At 46.2% G+C, this 15,293-nt stretch overlaps 1 protein-coding gene across 11 annotated transcripts in view; it reads right to left on the bottom strand.

The window, feature by feature from the left end:
* DGKZ (diacylglycerol kinase zeta) overlaps positions 1–15,293 on the bottom strand; it is a 146,759-nt gene that overhangs the window by 28,199 nt on the left and 103,267 nt on the right. For all 11 annotated transcript variants that reach the window (XM_081163761.1, XM_081163763.1, XM_081163767.1 and 8 more), the window contains 16 exons: positions 15,048–15,119; positions 14,604–14,720; positions 14,436–14,507; positions 12,372–12,467; positions 12,160–12,242; positions 11,080–11,140; positions 10,115–10,228; positions 9,700–9,840; positions 8,568–8,646; positions 8,047–8,102; positions 7,568–7,630; positions 7,247–7,320; positions 7,012–7,123; positions 3,338–3,537; positions 1,566–1,666; positions 895–974 (listed from right to left, as the gene is read on the bottom strand). In XM_081163761.1, coding sequence (XP_081019887.1) covers positions 895–974; positions 1,566–1,666; positions 3,338–3,537; positions 7,012–7,123; positions 7,247–7,320; positions 7,568–7,630; positions 8,047–8,102; positions 8,568–8,646; positions 9,700–9,840; positions 10,115–10,228; positions 11,080–11,140; positions 12,160–12,242; positions 12,372–12,467; positions 14,436–14,507; positions 14,604–14,720; positions 15,048–15,119 — 1,521 coding nt within the window. The remainder of the gene's footprint in view (positions 1–894; positions 975–1,565; positions 1,667–3,337; positions 3,538–7,011; positions 7,124–7,246; positions 7,321–7,567; positions 7,631–8,046; positions 8,103–8,567; positions 8,647–9,699; positions 9,841–10,114; positions 10,229–11,079; positions 11,141–12,159; positions 12,243–12,371; positions 12,468–14,435; positions 14,508–14,603; positions 14,721–15,047; positions 15,120–15,293) is intronic.

Below are 15,293 nucleotides of genomic sequence, written 5' to 3' on the forward strand. Positions count from 1 at the left end.
CCTCCGGCATATAAAGCAACGTGGGAATGAGCCTGCACTTACCTTGACCCCTGACCGCCTCCCAACTAGGAGTTACCTCCCTGGGTTACATCAGAACCGAGGACTTTTTTATTTATTTATTGTACAGTGGTGCCCCACAAGACGAATGCCTCGCAAGACAGAAAACCCGCTAGACGAAAGGGTTTTCCGTTTTTCGATGCACTTCGCAAGACGAATTTCCCTATGGGCTTGCTTCGCAACACGAAAACGTCTTGCGAGTCTTGCGATTTTTTTCGCTCCCCCCCTTTTTCTAAGCCGCTAAGCCGCTAATAGCCTTTTAGCCGCTAAGCCGCTAAGCCTTTAATAGCCGCTAAACCGCTAATAGCGCTAATCCGCTAATAGGGTTGCTTCGCAAGATGAGAAAACCGCTAGACGAAGAGACTCGCGGAACGGATTATTTTCGTCTTGCGAGGCACCACTGTAGGTATATTTGCTTGCTTTCATTGAAATTCCCAGGGCATCTTACACTGAATTCTTTCCTTTTACCCAAACTACACTGCATACAAAGCCCAGCTTTGTTACTTCTGGTTTTGTTCATGTAGGTTAACAGCTTTCCCCCACATTTCTTTAATTGTATGGGGCAGGTGGCAGCGGGGATATTTAGGCTGACTCTGAAACTATGCAGAGGCATAACTAAACTACTTCCTGTTGCTCTGTATGTTATGAATCGTAAGCAGAGGCAACTCCTGCTGCTCAGTCAACTGTTAAATTTCATTTGAGGGGCAGTTAATTACAACTGGAGAAGCACAGATACTATGGCAGCAGGGATATCCAAGTGGTATGTCACTTGAAGAGCAGTAGAATTATAGCAAGGTTACACCCTCCCCTTCTCCAAGTGTTTTGCTTGCATCTCACCTCCTGAAGCCTCTCAATGTGGGTCCGGCATATCTCCAAGTCACTGTCTCCTGGCACAACGATAATTCCCAAGGGCACAGCTGGAAAGTAAGAATGTTATCAACAAATACCACTGAACCTGCTAAATACATTCCTGGCGTATCAGGTATTCACTGAGCAGAAGCTAGGGGACAATTCATAGATGCAACACCAAGGTTGCATGTTTGATCCCCTTATGGGACAGCTGCATATTCCTGCACTGCAGGGGGTTGGACTAGATCATCCTCAGGGTCCCTTCCATCTCAAGCATCATACCATCTCACAATGCACAAGGGAAGCTACTTATCTGAAGGTATCTAATGGACAAAATCTTTGTGCATGTGGAATTTTAATATGTCAGGGAGAAATGCTAGGCTAGAAGCCTTCTCTCACAGATGTGTTAGCTTTGCACATACAGGGAATTTTGATGTGAGGGCTCTTTAAAAAAAAAAAGACTAATTAAGATGCTGCCATGCTAGAGTAACACATTTGAATAGGCTGCCAGAAGGTGCCAGCGACTTGCCCACATGCTGTATTGTTATGGACAAAGGTGTGCAAGTATAAAATGGCTCCAGAAAGTTCCTGCAAGTTGTTCTAGGCACCCTTTAGCTAAAGAGGCTCCAGCAGCCTGGGCTGTGGAACCAGCTACTCACAGGCCTCCTTGAGCTTCTCCTTGTCGTAGTGAAGTGCTTCGTAGTCGTGCATGCCAATTCGGCTTACGCGGATTCTTAGCCGTTCTGGAACGGGCTGCTGACTGTTTGCGCAGCAGGAAGGAAAAGTGCTGATTTAATTAAGGTGGGGCTGCTTAAGGAAAGGAAGACAGCATTGTTGTGGGAGGGAAGGGAGGGAAAGAGGGGGAGATATGGGGTGGGGGGGAAAATCCCAGAATGTGATACGAAATCCCCATGCACAACAACAACAACTATTAGAGTAGCATTGTAGCATTTAAAAACTTGTTATCTGACTAGTGGACAGGAACTCAAAACAACAGTTGCATTTGCAATCGGCTCTTCATTTAGTCCATTAAGGCTATCAATAGCTACTAGTCCTGATGGTTGTGTTCACTGTCATCAGATGTCAAGGAAATAAACCAACTACAGTATCTGACTTTTAGAAGCCACGTGAAGGCAGGCCTGTATTGGGAAATTTTTAATGTCTGATGTTTTACAATTTTTAAAAATATGTGCTGTAAGCCACCCAGAGTGGCTGGGGGAAATCCAGCCAGATGGGCGGGGTATAAATAATAAAATTATTATTATTATTATTATTATTATTATTATTATTATTATTATTATTATTATTATTATTCAGCACTAAAATGGGTATCCAGTCTTTGAGAAATCAGAAGAAAAAACAAAGTGGCAGGCGGGACACCCCTGGGCCCCCGTTATGCCTCTAGCCACGCAGGTTGCTTCCATAACACTGGCCCCAATTGCCATCTCCCATGTACAAATGCAGGCAGGCCAGAAGGAAGGGAGGCACAATTCCTGGCTTCTTGGGAATGTGCTTCTTTATGTAAGAATGATAGAAACTTGCAGCAAGGCCTCATGGGCAATGTAGAGAGGCAGGAGACCAGCACAGTCTCAGTACTGGGACAGAGCTGAAGATGGGGGTTAAATGTTGCTAGTTCAGCACTACAATGCCAAATGGAAGCGTAACAAGCAGCCATGTAGATGTACCTAGGACAGGAAAACAGGCTTGCCAAGAAGGGTATGAATGCCAGAAAAGACACAAAACCCACCTTTTATTATGCCTTGAATGGGATAAGCAGCATAATAAAAACCTTCCCCCCCCCAATCAGTACAATGTAGGAAGCTGTGCACCTAAGATCTTGTGCCACTCATTAGTGTCTAGGAGTCTGTGATACAACTCTCCACTCCCTTCCCCCAAAAGAAAATATAGCAGAGAAGGAACTTTGCTTCCGCAGAGCCCTCTCTGTGGGCTCATATAACCCTGCTTCCTCCATTAATCATTCAGCTGCTTGCCTTTAGGACTAGGACAAGGCAGAGCCTTCCTGATAAAGCAGTTGAGAAAAGGCAGTTACGCTTTTATGGTGGGTGGGGGAAAAGGGTGCTCAATATCAGTGTTTTTTGGACTTCAGAAGACTCAGTGCTGCATAGCTAGAAAACCCAATACATTTGTCTGTAGAGACTTTAATTCTGTTGGGTTTTATATATCTTACATTTCATAGTATTAGAACTTGCCTTTAGGATGGTTTCCAATGCATTTTAATCCAAACCTCTGGGATATAGTAGGATAGAAATCCCACTCAACTCAGCAGCTAAGCTCACAGCAGGCTGTCCTGCTAAAGGATGAGGAAGCTCATCCACCATGCAAAAGGTTTATTACACTTTGAACAGGCAAGGCCACCTTCACTCCCTGCCCCAAAGCCTTGGGGGTGGTCCCTTTGTCAGGTAGAACGTACTCATTAAGCAGAGGCATGGAGTTGCGCCTCTTGGTCTTCTGCACCATGTTGGCCTGGTTGCGCAGGGATATGCGAATGCAGGAAGCCCCCAGCTTGCAGGGCTCTCCGTCCACTTGCATGGGGATGGCCTTGGACGTGGTCAACAGCACCTCCCGGCACTGGTGCAACCGCTCTCCGTGGCCGCCCACTTGCAGTGCTGCCTACAAAAGGAAGAAGAGTGTTGAACAGGAAGGGCCAACCAACGACCAACGTCAGTGGGAGACTGCACATGACCTGAACCTGGGAAAAGAAACATTTTTCCCATTACCAGCAGCATCTGAGGCTGCTGTGCAGTGACTCAAATCAACAGCCTCTCCAGCCTAGTATTGCCAGCTCTGACTTGCAGTGGCTGCCCAGAGGTCCCAACAGGGGTGCTTCCCAGTTCCTGCTTCTTCTGAGGACTCTTTAATGTTTAAGTAGAGATGCTAGCAGATGAACTTGGGAGCTGAGACGACCTGCATGACGTATGTCTACCACTGAGCCAGGGGAGTGGGCTAGATGACTCTCGGGACCCCTTCCAACTCGACAGTTCTATGATTCTATCTAGTTTAATAATAATAATAATAATAATAATAATAATAATAATAATAATAATAATAATAATAATAAAATTATTTATATCCCGCCCTCCCCAGCCGAAGCCGGGCTCAGGGCGGCTAACAGCAATCAAATAATCAAACAGTAAAATAGTTACACAATCTAAAAATATTTCATTATAAAAATTAATTAAATCAAATTGATGGCAACCAATTAAGCAAAATTCTGTGCAGGTTGCCAGAGGAGGGAGTCAGGCTGCGCCCTGACCAAAGGCCTGGCGGAACAACTCTGTCTTGCAGGCCCTGCGGAAAGATGTCAGGTCCCGCAGGGCTCTAGTCTCTTGTGACAGAGCATTCCACCAGATTGGAGCCGCAGCCGAGAAGGCCCTGGCTCTAGTTGAGGCCAGCCTAACCTCTCTGAGGCCTGGGACCTTGAGGATGTTATTATTTGCAGACCGTAGGTTTCTCTGTGGGGCATACCAGGAGAGGCGGTCCCGTAGGTACGAGGGTCCTAGGCCGTATAGGGCTTTAAAGGTTAAAACCAGCACCTTAAACCTGATCCTGTACTCCACCGGGAGCCAGTGCAGCTGGTATAGTACCGGGTGAATGTGATCTCGCAGCGAAGACCCCATAAGGAGTCTCGCCGCGGCATTCTGCACCCGCTGGAGTTTCTGGGTCAGTCTCAAGGGCAGCCCCACGTAGAGCGAGTTACAATAATCCAGTCTGGAGGTGACCGTCGCATGGATCACAGTGGCTAGGTCAGGGCGAGAGAGATAAGGGGCCAACTGCTTAGCTTGGCGGAGATGAAAAAATGCCGCCTTTGTTATAGCTGTAATCTGCGACTCCATAGAGAGGGAGGTATCGAAGATTACACCCAAACTCTTAACGGACGGTGCTGGCACTAATTGCACCCCCACAAGAGATGGGAGTTGCCCCCTCAATCCCATATCGTCCCGCCCCAGCCAGAGGACCTCTGTCTTCGAAGGATTTAACTTCAACCGGCTCCCACGTAACCATCCAGCCACAGCTTCCAGACATCTGGTCAGTGTGTCTGGGGCTGAGTCAGGATGGCCATCCATCAACAGATAGAGTTGGGTGTCATCAGCATACTGATGGCAACCCAGCCCAAAACTCCGGACAAGCTGGGCGAGGGGGCGCATAAAGATGTTAAAAAGCATCGGGGAGAGAATCGCACCCTGAGGCACTCCACACACCAAGGAGTGACGCGATGACAATTCCCCCCCAAGCGCCACCCTCTGTCCCCGACCAGAGAGAAACGAGCGCAGCCATTGAAGGACTGTGCCCTGGATCCCCACGTCGGCAAGGCGGTGGTCCAGGAGTTCGTGATCGACCATGTCAAAGGCTGCTGACAGATCTAGAAGAATCAGCAGCCCCGACCCGCCACGATCCAGCTGCCTACGGAGATAATCTGTTAGGGCGACCAGAGCCGTCTCGGTCCCATGACCAGCGCTGAAGCCGGACTGGAATGGATCCAAAGCAGATGTTTCATCCAGAAACCTACCAAGCTGTTCAGCAACCGCTCTCTCAATCACCTTACCCAGGAATGGAAGATTCGAGACCGGGCGGTAATTGGATAGATCTGAGGGATCTAATGATGTTTTCTTTTTAAGAGCGGACGCACCACCGCCTCCTTCAGTTCCCCAGGGAATATCCCGGTGCCAAGGGACAAATTGATGATATCCCCCAGGGGGGCCCTGCACCTCGTCTGGACACGCTCTAATCAGCCATGACGGGCACGGGTCAAGAAGACAGGTGGTGGGCTTTCCAGCTTGGAGGAATCTGTCCACATCGGCTGGAGATATTCGGTCAAAGTGGTCCAATACTGGACCCGAGGACAGTCGAGGGGCCTCCAGTTCCTTTATTGTATCCAAATTGGCAGGGAGGTCATGGCGGAGCAACAGGACCTTCTCCGCAAAAAAGCTCGCAAATGCCTCACAGCTGTGTGTCAGATTGTTATTTAAATTTGGCTGTCCTTCAAGGGACGTTAAAGACCGAATTATACTAAATAACTGCGCCGGGCGAGAGCTAGCGGATGCAATGGTGGCCGAGAAGTAAGACTTCTTAGCGGCCTTCACTGCCATCTCATAGGTTTTCATAAAAACCCTATAAGATGTTCTTGAGGCTCCGTCACGGGCACCCCGCCATACTCGCTCTAGCCGTCTGAGGTCCCGCTTCATTTTCCGAAGCTCCTCGGTAAACCAGGGAGCCCGGTTTCTGCGGGGTCGCAGAGGGCACTTAGTTGCGATCTCATCGATGGCTGCCAGGAGCTGGGTATTCCAGCCCTCAACAAGCTCAGTCAATGAGTCGCCAGGGGGAGCAAGGTCCCACAAGGCTTGACGGAATCTATCAGGGTCCATCAGCCTCTGCGGGCGAGCCCAAATCGGCTCGCCACCTAAGCAGGGTGGGGGTGGAAAGTCAATCCTGGCTTTCAGAGCATAGTGATCAGACCATGGCACCTTCATCGAAGGAGACATGATCACATCTATACCGGCGCCAAAGATCAAATCCAGCGTGTGGCCTGCTTGATGTGTGGGGCCCGAAACAAACTGGGAGAGCCCTAGTGTCGCCATGGAAGACACCAGGTCCAGAGCCTGTGAGGAGGGAGTGGCATCAGCGTGGAAGTTGAAGTCTCCCAATACCAATAGGTTAGGGAACTCCAAGGCCCAGCCGGCCACCGCCTCCAGCAGGCCTGACAGGGTGGCTGCTGGTGCGCTAGGTGGCCGGTACACCAGCCAGACAGCCAAGCTCTCCTCGGAGCCCCACACTAGGCCAACACATTCAATGCCGGGGATCGATGGCGATGGTAGAGCCCTGAAAGAACAATCTTCCCGGATTAATACTTGTGTCAGACAGCTCCTCCGGGCAAGCTAATAGTTAAACAACAGATCAAGAGGCTGGCACTGTCCTTGTCAGCTAGGCAGGCTTAGCGGCAGCTTAGTTGGTCTTGTTTACTTGTTCAGGTTGCACCAGTGTTAGTGTTATAGAGGCTAGAAGTTCCAGTCCCTCCCCCCAATTCCAGCTGCATCTGCTGTCCTTGATGACCCCAGAGATCAGCCATCAGGAGCTGCCCTGGCTTACCAGGGATGTCATGGTGAAGCCGATGACCTCAAGGCAGCCGTCATCATGGCGCTGGGGTTCAAAGTCATGGTGCTCCCCGGGATTGCCCCAAGGCATGGTGCCTGCGCAGTACCTGCACGAAGACAGGAAGGAGGGGAAGTGTGTTGGGGGCAGAGGATAGCACACCTCTGATCCCTGAACGTTGGGAGGGAGTCAAAGGAGGGGGAACGCTCCCCGACAGGGAGTTACCACTCACCTTGGAATGTTTAGGAAGACGAGGCATTGTGGCTTCAGATCTTGGATTTTGGGGGTCAGGTCTGTCCCATCGCACTAAGGAAAGAGGAAAAGGCGACAGTCAGCTGTCAAGGCTGGCTGCAGCACAGAAGAACCCCAGGCGTTCTTTCTATCCCTTTCGTGAGGGAACAAAATTCTTAGCGCCTTGATCTTTCCCAAAGATGCATTTGTCCTCTCGATGCCTTCTGCAGGGTTTATCTTTAACACGGCAGCAGAATGACCTTCTCAACCCAATCAATAACCAGTGCCCTCCAAGTGCCTGTTGGCCCCACAGCTGACTCACCACCACTTTGATGTGTTTCGCTAAGTCTCTGGAGCTCCCCATGAGGAAATCGGAAAATGCCGTCTGCCAGAAGAAGAGAAACCGAGTTAGTTCACAGAGGCTGACCAGGCACTGACTAATTTCAAACGGCGCTCTTTGATCCCCACTTATCATGTTGCCTTGGCTCCACTAACCTCTTACCTGCTGGAAGCAAGGCATGCACCCCAGTCAGGATTAAATCCCATCTCCCCCCCCCCATCAAATGATGTCACCAGTGATGTCATCTTATGGGTGGGTAGATTAGGAGAACTGACCCCCAAGATTGGCCCACAGGACAGAAGTTCCCCACCCCTGTTCTAAAGGCTTCCCTGGGAAGAAAAACATTACAGTATGGCCTGCCCTCCAGATGCTCCACATGTTACAGTGAAAAACTGGGGACACACTGAGACCAAGGGAACAATTCCTAACTGGGCTGTGAAAGGACATCCCAGTGAACTTACCCCAGCATAGAACATTTTATTCCGAAATCGGCTGTTAAATTTCTCTGGATTGGCCTCTGCAGAAAAAAAAGGTTGCTATGGGTTACTTGTTGCCACATTTGTCACATTTCTGTCTCCATGACTGGTTAAATCACAGAAGCACCTTCTCTGCATGTGCATCTCCCCACATTAGAAAAAAGCAGCAGAAAGTCTCTAGTCCCCCACCCAATATCCGCTACCAAAGTTGACCGTCTCTTGCCACAATGTGTTCACACAGCACTCTACTGTATGACAGGATTAGGGGATTATTATTTGTGCTAAACTAGCACTAATATGGACCTTTACCCCTCTTGTTGAAAGGAAAGGCATTTGTTGTACCTTGAAGCCAATTCCTTGTCACTTTCTTCTCCCTCCTGAGTAAGCCCTCTGCTTTCAGCTCATGACCTCCAAAATCATAGGTATGGTTTCCCCACAGGAGGCCATCCCTCCAAGCATGGTGCACTGAGAGCATTGGCCACATCCCACCTGTTGTTGCTATTTACCTCGGGACTCGTGGAATTCCAGTGTCACCCGGGCGTCAAAACCAAGGCTGAAATAATTGTTGAAGACATCAAGAGGGAGCTAAAATTGAGAGTGAGAGGAAACACCACTAAATCTGAGGCTCTGATGAAGGTGAAATGACTTTTCAGCTACTCTATAAATACCCATATGTGACTAAGCAAAGCAGAATTCAATGGAAAAATGCTCTCCTACCCATGAGGGGGATGGATGGGTTGAAACAGTAGTTAGGACAACAGTGTTTTGTCATAGAAGTGCCATGAACATCAAGAGACAAGGGATGAAAAGCCCTGGAGTGGGAGCCTTAAAGAGTGCTTTAAGGTAAAAAGTAGAGACTGTAGATCCTTAGAAATATGCCACGGTGGGGTTTTGTTTTGTTTTAATTTTCATTTATAACAAAAAACAACCACCTTTCAATGATCATTCAACAATAGTTCTAACATTTTAACCTCGACTTTCCTCCTCCTCTTTCTTCGGTTCCTTAAAGTTTTTTCCCCCTCCCCCCTGCATATTCCAATTGTTTCAATTTATTCTTTTGATCATCTGTTATCATATATGTTTCAGAAACTGCAAGTTTTTACAGTAATCTTGCTAGTGTCTTAATCTGTTTGCAATTTGCTTGTAAATATTCAACAAAACATTTCCATTCCTTAATAAAAAGTTGTCTTGATTTCTTAATTCTTCCAGTTAAGTTTCACCATTTCTGCATATTCCCTTAATTTCTGTAAGCCATTCTTCTCTGGTCTGGACTTCTTCTTTCCATATTTGAGCAAATATTATTCTAGCGGCTGTAGTTGCATACACAAATAAGTTTCTATATTGTTGAGGTAGCTCTGATCCCACAATCCCCAAAACAAGTATGCTGTGGTTAACCTTTTCACACTGGGCAAATTGGCTATCCTGCTCCTTTCCCCGTCTTACTTTCTTCATAGCTATCCTACTTGCTTACTTTACATACATGGCAAAAACCATTAGGTTAGCTAGGGGCAGTTGCAGTTGCCATAACACACCTGACCCACCATGAAAGAAACCAGAAGGAAGCATACTAAGTATATCTTTGATGGGGAGACTGTAGCAGCTGGCCCTAAAAGGGCATGATGGTGTTGTAGGCCTCACCTTGTCTGCCGCCGTCTCATCCTTCTCTTCAGTGTTTGCCTCAGGATTTGGCTCCACCTGCAGACTCCAGCGGTCCAGCTGCACAATCTCCCCCTCTTCTACGTGCGACAGGATCTTTGACAAGGGCTCATCCGTGTAACCCTGTGGGTTGAGATGTTCTCCGTGAAGGACTGACACAAGATAGCGAGCATTAAGTGACCTCCTTTCGGAAAGGGCTGTGGCTGAGTATCAAAGGTCCAATCCCCAGCAAATTAAGCAGGGCTGGGATAGACTTATTCCTGGAAACCTGGAGAGCCACTGCCAGTCACTATAGATAATACTGACTTAAGAAGGACTGACTCCATTTAATCTCACACCCCACTCCTGACCTGGAACACAGTAAAGTCTAGAATTGGTACCGAACTTGCAGTCTTACCCCACCCCAGTTCAACGTCCTTGCCAGGTCATTTCCAGTCCCCAGGGGAAGAATGGCCACAGGTGGTGGAGGGTTCAGGCGCAACTGGTCCAAGATGGAGAGGATCCACCCCACCTATTTAGCCAAGAAAGACAAAGGTTCAGACAGAAATTCGGCTGGGAGCTTCCCTTGCTTTTTTTTTTTTTTTTTTTTTTGGCACATGGCTGTTTTCTCAATATAGGCCAAACTCCAAAAAATGGCAAAAAGAGAGAAGCTGTTAGGAACTGGGGGAAGACCCCATGAGTGGCTACTAGGCCATACATTGCCAGTTAATCTGGTTTGGAACCGACTGGTCACAAGCAAAGCAAAAAAAAGAATTATCTGTGAATACTAGAGAGTTATGCAAAAGCAGCTCATAGTTTAGAGAGAAGTGGCATGTTGAATAAAGGTCAGCAGGGTAGCAGTACCTGAGCAGTCACTGCAGTGATTTATCCACCAGCCACGCTAATCACAAAACCACCAATGCAGGCCTTGCTCACAAAAACCACCGTCACTAGCATGCAATTCAGCTAGCATCTTGGTTGAAGAGGAAACACACTGCATCCTGGGCAATGTAGTCTTGAATAATGATGAGTGTGTTATAGAACTTGGTGGACCCATCCTTCTCATTTGATTTAGAGCCAATGAACTGTCTCTTAATTGGCTATCCATGACTGCTATCCATGGTGGTCGTGTTCTATCTGCACTGTTCAAGGTGATACACCTCCAAATGCCAGTTGTTGGGAATAAAATGTAGGGATAGTGCTGTTGCACTCAGGACCTACTTGCAAGCTTCCCAGAGACGTCTGGTTGGCCACTGTATGAAGAGTCCTGGGCCAGATGGGTCTTTGGCCTGATCCTGGTCCTCTTGTGGCGTTATGACATAAACCCTGGCTTTCTTCATAACTCATCAAGGGATAAACCCTCAAGGGATCGCGGCCACTTACCGTACCATCTCCCCCACATGCCAGAATTCGTAGGTTGTGCACTTTGCGATACATCTCCAACCTGCACAAAGCCCAGAAGAAGTGATAGTTAAGAGGACAAGAACAGAATGCGCAGCATTAACAGGATTTCCTCGTTTTCATATAATCTTTCAGAAATGTAGAAGCTGAGTAAGAACCCATCAAGACATGTTTGTCTTTGGAACCAATCCTCAATCTGGCACAATCTTCATGCTACCAGAAAGAGCTGTATGGCCAAAATCAGAGGAAGAGGGTACTGGGAAAGAAGGACTGTACTTTGGATGATGTAATTTAGACTAGGAATTCCCAACCCCACTTATTTGGGAGAAAGCTCCACTAAAATCAATAGGATTTACTTTTGAGTGGACATGGGTAGGACTGCACTATTAGATTCTCCTTCCTTCAGGAAGCAGAAGGTGTCCTGGTTAGAAGGTGTAAACAGTAGTTCTTTTTTCTGCTGCACTTGGGCCCTAACTGAAAAGAAGCATAGCTGCTAGGGACTTGTGATGAATTTGAGAAACGATGGTTCTGCCCTGAAGTCTGCTTCATTATCTGCGTGTGAAATGTCTCTCTCTTAGCCCAGGTGGGCCCTTCAGATGTTGCTGAACAATAATTTCCATCACCCCTGGGCACTGGCCAAGCCTACTGGGGCTGATGGGAATTGCAGTTCAGCCAAAGATTCCCTAATTCACCTCATAGGGTTGTTCATTTTGTTCTATTCCACTCTCTCTTTAGACCATTATCAGCACTTTTCAACTGAAAGTACTTCACTGTATATCAAGCAGTACAAGTACCACCAGTTGAAAAGCCCTGCTTTACACAGTCAACAGTAGCTTAGATTGAATGGGTCATCCAGCTTGAAAAATGACAGAACATCAGGCGTTCCCACTCTTCTGATACTAAAGTGCCACTCTCTGCTCCTTGGAAGATATACAGGATGCAAATGTAAACACACACAAAAACCAGAATATGTGGAGATTTTGCGGGAATTTCAGTCCTGTGTCTTTTAGAAAAGGCCTCTCTACTGGGATGGAGCTAAGACTCATTCAGACAGATACTCACGCTTCTTTGGGGCCTCCCTGGCTGAGATCAAAAACTTGTCGAGGGTTGAGGTACCACATAAATGACTGGATTATTTTTGTTCCCTAAAAATTATGGAGAAAGAAGAGTCAGGAAATTCGGAAACAAACTGAAGAAGGACTAGGGCTAAAATACAGATGTGTCAGCATATGGTCTGCAACCAATGGAATAAAATGCTTGAAAAATACACTTACCTGATTCCCACCACTTTTGGGGTTCACAAACACAAGCAGCGGCTTCATGAGAGGTGCTGGGACAGGCTTGATGACGAAGGGTTTCCATCGCCCTTCCTGCAAAATAACATTAGTAATGATTAAGGATAATGACCCAGATTATGGTGAAATAAGAGCTTATGCCTGGGAAGCTCAATTCGTTTGTTTTTGTAGGACCCCAGTTATTATCATCATTAAAGTCTACATTACTCTGTTAGTACAAGTTGCGTAAAACTGGACAAACATGCATGATCTGTTCTTCATGGGCAAATATAAGCAGGGATGTATTTTGGCTTTGGCAGAAGTTGGAGTTCAATGTTCATTTCTGGTCAAGGTCTCTGGAAACAGGCATAAATATAATGGGGAAAGTTGGGTCACTGGAAGCTTCAACCATCGGTTGCCAGCTTTATAAGTTTCATTACAAAAGTACAAAGTTGTTGTCAGCCTTTTCTCCTTTTGGATTTCAATCCCCACCATCCTGAGAAACAAGCTGTCTCCTTTTGGACTGCCACTAACGTTGCCTCAAGTAGGGAAGCAAAAGCTCCCCAAGCCTTTAATCCCATGTGATCAGTTAGCAATATTTAGGATTTATTGACAATGTGGTATCAAAGCAGCATTAACTAGGTTCTCCTCCTCCATTCAAAAACAGTACTTAAATTCAGTGACTAAACCGTAATGATTTAAAATGTGGTCCTCCATTTGCTGCAGTGTCTCTCTGCTAACAAGTCAAGAGCCATCCTTAGCACACAGCTTCCTTAGTAAACTGACAGCTGGTGACTATGCAACTAAACTGTACATTATTAGTGATCACCGGAGACTAGTAATTCTATGACAGAAATGGGGACTCTGTGGCCCTCCAGATGTTTCTGAACCACAACCCCTACCATCCCTGGCTAGGGTTGATCAGAGTTTAGGTCCAACTCTCATCCATCCCAGGGTTATATTATAAAGGAGCCAAGGGAGGGGGTGGAGGGAAGTCAGGGGATTCAAGTAATCCCATACTGTGGATTCAATACGGATCGTATATATAGTTGTTTTAAATGTTTTATTTTATGCCTTTTATTCTTCTTAAAGTAATGCTTTTGTTTTTGTGAAAATAAATAAAAATATTAAACAAAACAAAAATCCCAGGGTCCCTATCTTTGGAAAAGTAACTGAATGTGTTACTGAACCATATTCCCAGCAGAAATAGACTAGAATTCTATGGCTGACCCCTCTCCTCCTCCCTGTGTAGAATAGCACAATGAAATGTTGAAGCATTCAGTCAACCAGAGTTTCCCAAGGTAGCAACCATGACTTCCCAGTTTGGACAAAATGGGAAATTCCGCTTAACTGGAAACTTCCTCATGTTGCTGAAGGGTGCTTCAAAGAGGACGCTTGAGCAATCAAAATGCTCATACATACGTTTGCTTATTAAGCCAAGATAAAATCATTCAAAGACAAACTATGTCTTCTAAAATTCATCACAGATTATATCAGAGAATTCATCGTAACTGTTTTTATCTTGCATGGTTGATCATCAGTGTAAGTTTCTCCATTTTTTGTAGTTATATACATTTAGTTACAGCATTTAATCCTTCTTATGTTTGTTATGCCAACTTTAAGATAAAAATGGATTTTCTATATACAATTATTGGTTTATAATGCAAGTATTTATATTATTACATTTTGTTCAGTTCTTCTTAATTTTTGAGCAGAGGATGCAGTTCTGCCCTTTCAGAGATTCCATTTGGGAGATTCCATGCAATTTCACTGTTTTTCTTGAAAGTGAGGAAAATCAAAATACCTCCTCTATTTTGATATGTTAGTTAGAACATTTGCTATTTGTAAATTAACCAAGCAATTGTTTATGAGTGCACAGATTATTTTTTTTAAGTGTTCCACTTCCCCCAGCATGCTAGAAACATTTGTAAGTAAAACACTGGAGGAAAAACCCAAACACTAGTCTATTGCCTGGTATTTTTGCCACTGATCTCTCAGCACCACCACCTCTTCAGTTTGCATCTTAGTTCTCAGTCTTTCCCTATCCTAGTTCTGTTCTCTGACCTCAGGACCCTTCTTGCTGGATTTCCTCCTGAACGATGTCCTCTTTTTCTTCTTACTTGACTTTAGCGGGTTCTAGAGATGAGGGGAAAGAAGAAGGAATGTAAACGAGGAGCTGGTTTAAATGAGCCCCTGTTTTAAATGGAAAAGAAACCCGAGGGGGCAACCTACTTGGGGATGCCGGACCCGTAGGATCCAAGTGGGGGGGATGACAACAGCGGCATGTGCCCCTAGTGAGCAGGGCTCCTCAATGTGCTGCAGCATGAAGCATGAAACTTTACTGTGATACTGAAAGGAAATGGAGAAAGCCAGTTAGTGTCTAAAGAACTGTCCAGGACAATCACAGTCTTCAGTGTGTCTGTTCCAAACACTGGCCACATCTACCCACGCAGCAGAATGATGTAGCAATCAGGGGGTAAAGTGATAAGGAATGGGCTGTACCACTTCAGATTGCAGGGGGCAGGATCACCATTTTTAATGCTCTCCTTACTTTAAGAAAAACAAAAACGAAAAAACCTAAACAAGAAGACTAGTACTTCCAAAGGCAAAGGAGGCAGAGGTGTTTGTGTTTAGAAAGGGAGGGCAATTTAGCAAACAGATACATGCTGCACTCACTGCTTGCTTACACCAGGAACAGCTGATGGCTACAATCTCCTTGCTGTGAAAGGCGAATTTTTGCTGGAAACCCTGCACAGGGAGACAGGAAAATAAGGAGAAAGTTGCACATCACTTCAAGTTTCTTTTTATATCATAGCAATAAACCTGTGGTCCATGAATTTACAACAACAAAGAGTTGAGTAGCATCTTAGAAACAAATAAATGTAACGTGACGTGAATATAATGTGGACATTGGAGCAGAAA

Source organism: Podarcis bocagei, assembly GCF_964188305.1.
Source record: "Podarcis bocagei genome assembly, chromosome: 1".
Taxonomy (NCBI): domain Eukaryota; kingdom Metazoa; phylum Chordata; class Lepidosauria; order Squamata; family Lacertidae; genus Podarcis; species Podarcis bocagei.